Consider the following 2775-nt stretch of genomic DNA (forward strand, 5'->3'; position numbering starts at 1 on the left):
GTAATGGGGAGAGGTTGATAGTATAAAACATTGTGAGAAACGGCTCCCTCTGAAGTGAAGTAGTTTTCGAGAAAGAAGTAATTTTTCACGAATTTGATTTCGACACCTCAGATTTAGAATTTTGAGGTCTCAAAATCAAGCATCTGAAAGCCACAACTTCATGTGACATGGGTGTTTTTTGTTTCATAGTTATCTCGCAACTTCGACGACCCCCAATTGAGCTCAAATTTTCACAGGTTTGTTATTTTATGCATATGTTGACACACATCAAGTGAGAAGACTGGTCTTTGACAATTACCAATAGTGTCTACTGTGTTTAAGGGAATGTACACGTTTGGTAATTACTCAAAACAAATATTAACTTAAAAACTGACTTGGTAACGAGCATTGGAGAGCTGTTGGTAGTATAAAACATTGTGAGATACGGCTCCCTCTGAAGTAGCGTAGATTTTGTGAAAGAGGTAGTTTCTCACCGAAATGTAAAAAGACTTCTAGTTAGAAGTCTTTTATTCTGATATGAAAGCACACATAATTCGTCCAACAAGGCTGTTTTTCTGTCATCATTTTCTCGCAACTTCGATGACCAAACGAGCCCAAGATTTCACAAGCTTGTTAATTTATGCTTATACGTTTGGATACACCAAATAAGATGACTGGTCTTTGAATTACCAAACATGTTCAGTGCCTTTAATTTATGTTAATAACCACATGCATTAAATACACAAGTAATAAACTGTCTGCGACTATTTTGTCAGCTTCACCAATCCTTCTCCGCTAATAAATCAAGATGATCTTCAAACTCTCCCGCCTCTTTTTTGTGTGGCACAGGACGGATAGAAGAGCCTGGTACCGCGCTACCAATGAAACCAAAATAAAGTTTGCAAGTGAACTTATTCGATCAATCAAAAACTAAAAAATAATAATGGGTCAAGTTGTTCGATTATTTAAATGAAAATATGTATCACTCCAACGTCCGAAGCAGGGATTAAAGATACAAGTTATAGTTTTAAACATGTCTGTTTAACAGATGATCTTCCCCTTCAATGGAACTCGGCAAACTCCCACAAGGGGATATAAACACCAAGCTGGCAACAGCCAATCTCTCTCAGTCTCATACAAACTGTGATCCAGTGTTAGACGACACTCTTGTTCTAATCACTGTGAATTCAGCGGTTAGCTTAGAAGGATTCGAACCCACAACCTTGTAGTTGCAGGTCCTGCTGTCTAAACACTGGAATACGGTGACCAAAATTGCGAAGGATGGAACGGGCGCAATTTTTTTTGTCTCCACGTGCAATTTGCACTCCTCAAAAATGTCCTTGATTGTGTTTTGATGATTCCCTTTATTTGACTCGATTAAGAAACTAATTATAAAACGTCCCCATTGAAAAGCACTACGACGGTGGCAATTTCGTAGTGCTGACAAAATAAGTTGCTACCGGGACATGTCACATGAATGGTGTGGGCCTGATGGTCTAAGAGGATTTAAAATAATAAGATATTCCGGAAAACAATATGAATCCTACCTAGACAAAGGAAGGGGTCGCAAGTTTACAGAAACAAAGAGAGAGGGGAGAAAAATGTATAAAAGTACTCACCTTTCAAAAATGATGTTTACTTTCTTTTTCCTTTACGGTGATGAATAACTGCAATTGGTCCACCGAAACCACGATCTGCTGCCCGTCTCCCAGCACCGGGGAAACTCTGAGACGATTCCACGCTCCAGCTCCCCGAGGAGTTCAGGTCAGCGGGGCTCATCGCAGTGAACGCGGTAGGGGCTTCGTCATCGGAGTGGGCCCGCTCGCAGTCCTTTTTGTCTTCTTCGGCAGTGAACCCGGTGGTGTATGCCACCGCCCGAGGGTTGGTCTCGAAGAAGTCGGCAATAGCATCAGGTCCTTGAAGGCAGACCTCGATCGGGGGCGTCTCAAGAGGGTTGCCGTCCAAATTGGAGGAGAGTGGTTGATCGGCCCAGTCAAGATGCTTCAATCCCCCGAAGCATCTTGGTAGTGAGAGGAGGCTGTTCATCCCCAGCCACACGGTGTGGAGGTTCAGGCAGTTGCCGAGTTCCTCAGGTAGGGTACTCAGGAGGTTGAAGTAGAGTAGGAGAGTGTGCAGCTTCACCAGATTGCCCACGTCTCTGGGTATGCGGGAGATCTTGTTGTCTGAGGCGTCCAGGAACTCTAGGTTCTTCAAGAAGAAGACAGTACGGGGTATCTCCTCGAAGTAGTTATTGGCCAGATGAAGACTCTGAAGCCGCTGTAGCTGACGGAACTCCTTCGGTAGGGTGATCAGGAGATTGTTGCTCAGGATGAGTCTCTCCAGCTTGACCAGGCCGCATAGCTCCACTGGTATCTCCGTCAGCTCGTTTGTGCCCAGACACAGGAATGTCAAGTTCTCAAGACTGGCTATTCTTCTCGGTACTTTCATCAGCTTAAAATGAAGGCAGGTTTCTCTCTCAGGACTGAGGTCCAAGAACTTCAACTTCTTCAGCTCGAATAGGATATCTGGAGGATCGGCGAGATCGGGTCCAGATACCTTGAGTTGCTTGTACTTTCTGATGCTGGGGTCGACGTTGTCTCGAAGGAGTCGGGGTGGGGGTTTGGTGGCAACAGTTGGACGTCCATCTATAGGTGCTTCTTCCATCGTGTCCTCTTTTGATCTCTAAACTGCCTCAAAGTTATTTAAGTCTTGGTGTACACTAACAAGAAGTACAGGAGATAAATATAGACAACCGCTGGACAGGGATGGTTGGAGTGAGTTTGTTTCTCAGACCAC

General features: G+C 44.1%; 1 protein-coding gene across 1 annotated transcript; it reads right to left on the reverse strand.

Annotated features, from left to right (window-relative positions):
* Nucleotides 1–528: 528 nt before the first annotated feature.
* LOC117304777 (leucine-rich repeat-containing protein 1-like) lies at nt 529–2775 on the reverse strand. Its single transcript, XM_033789385.1, has 2 exons — nt 1599–2775; nt 529–854 (listed from the first exon to the last, which is right to left on the reverse strand). The coding sequence occupies exon 1, from the start codon at nt 2641–2643 to the stop codon at nt 1615–1617; it is 1029 nt and encodes a 342-aa protein (XP_033645276.1). The 5' UTR covers nt 2644–2775; the 3' UTR covers nt 529–854; nt 1599–1614.

Source organism: Asterias rubens, chromosome 21 (assembly GCF_902459465.1).
Source record: "Asterias rubens chromosome 21, eAstRub1.3, whole genome shotgun sequence".
NCBI classification, from domain to species: Eukaryota; Metazoa; Echinodermata; class Asteroidea; order Forcipulatida; family Asteriidae; genus Asterias; species Asterias rubens.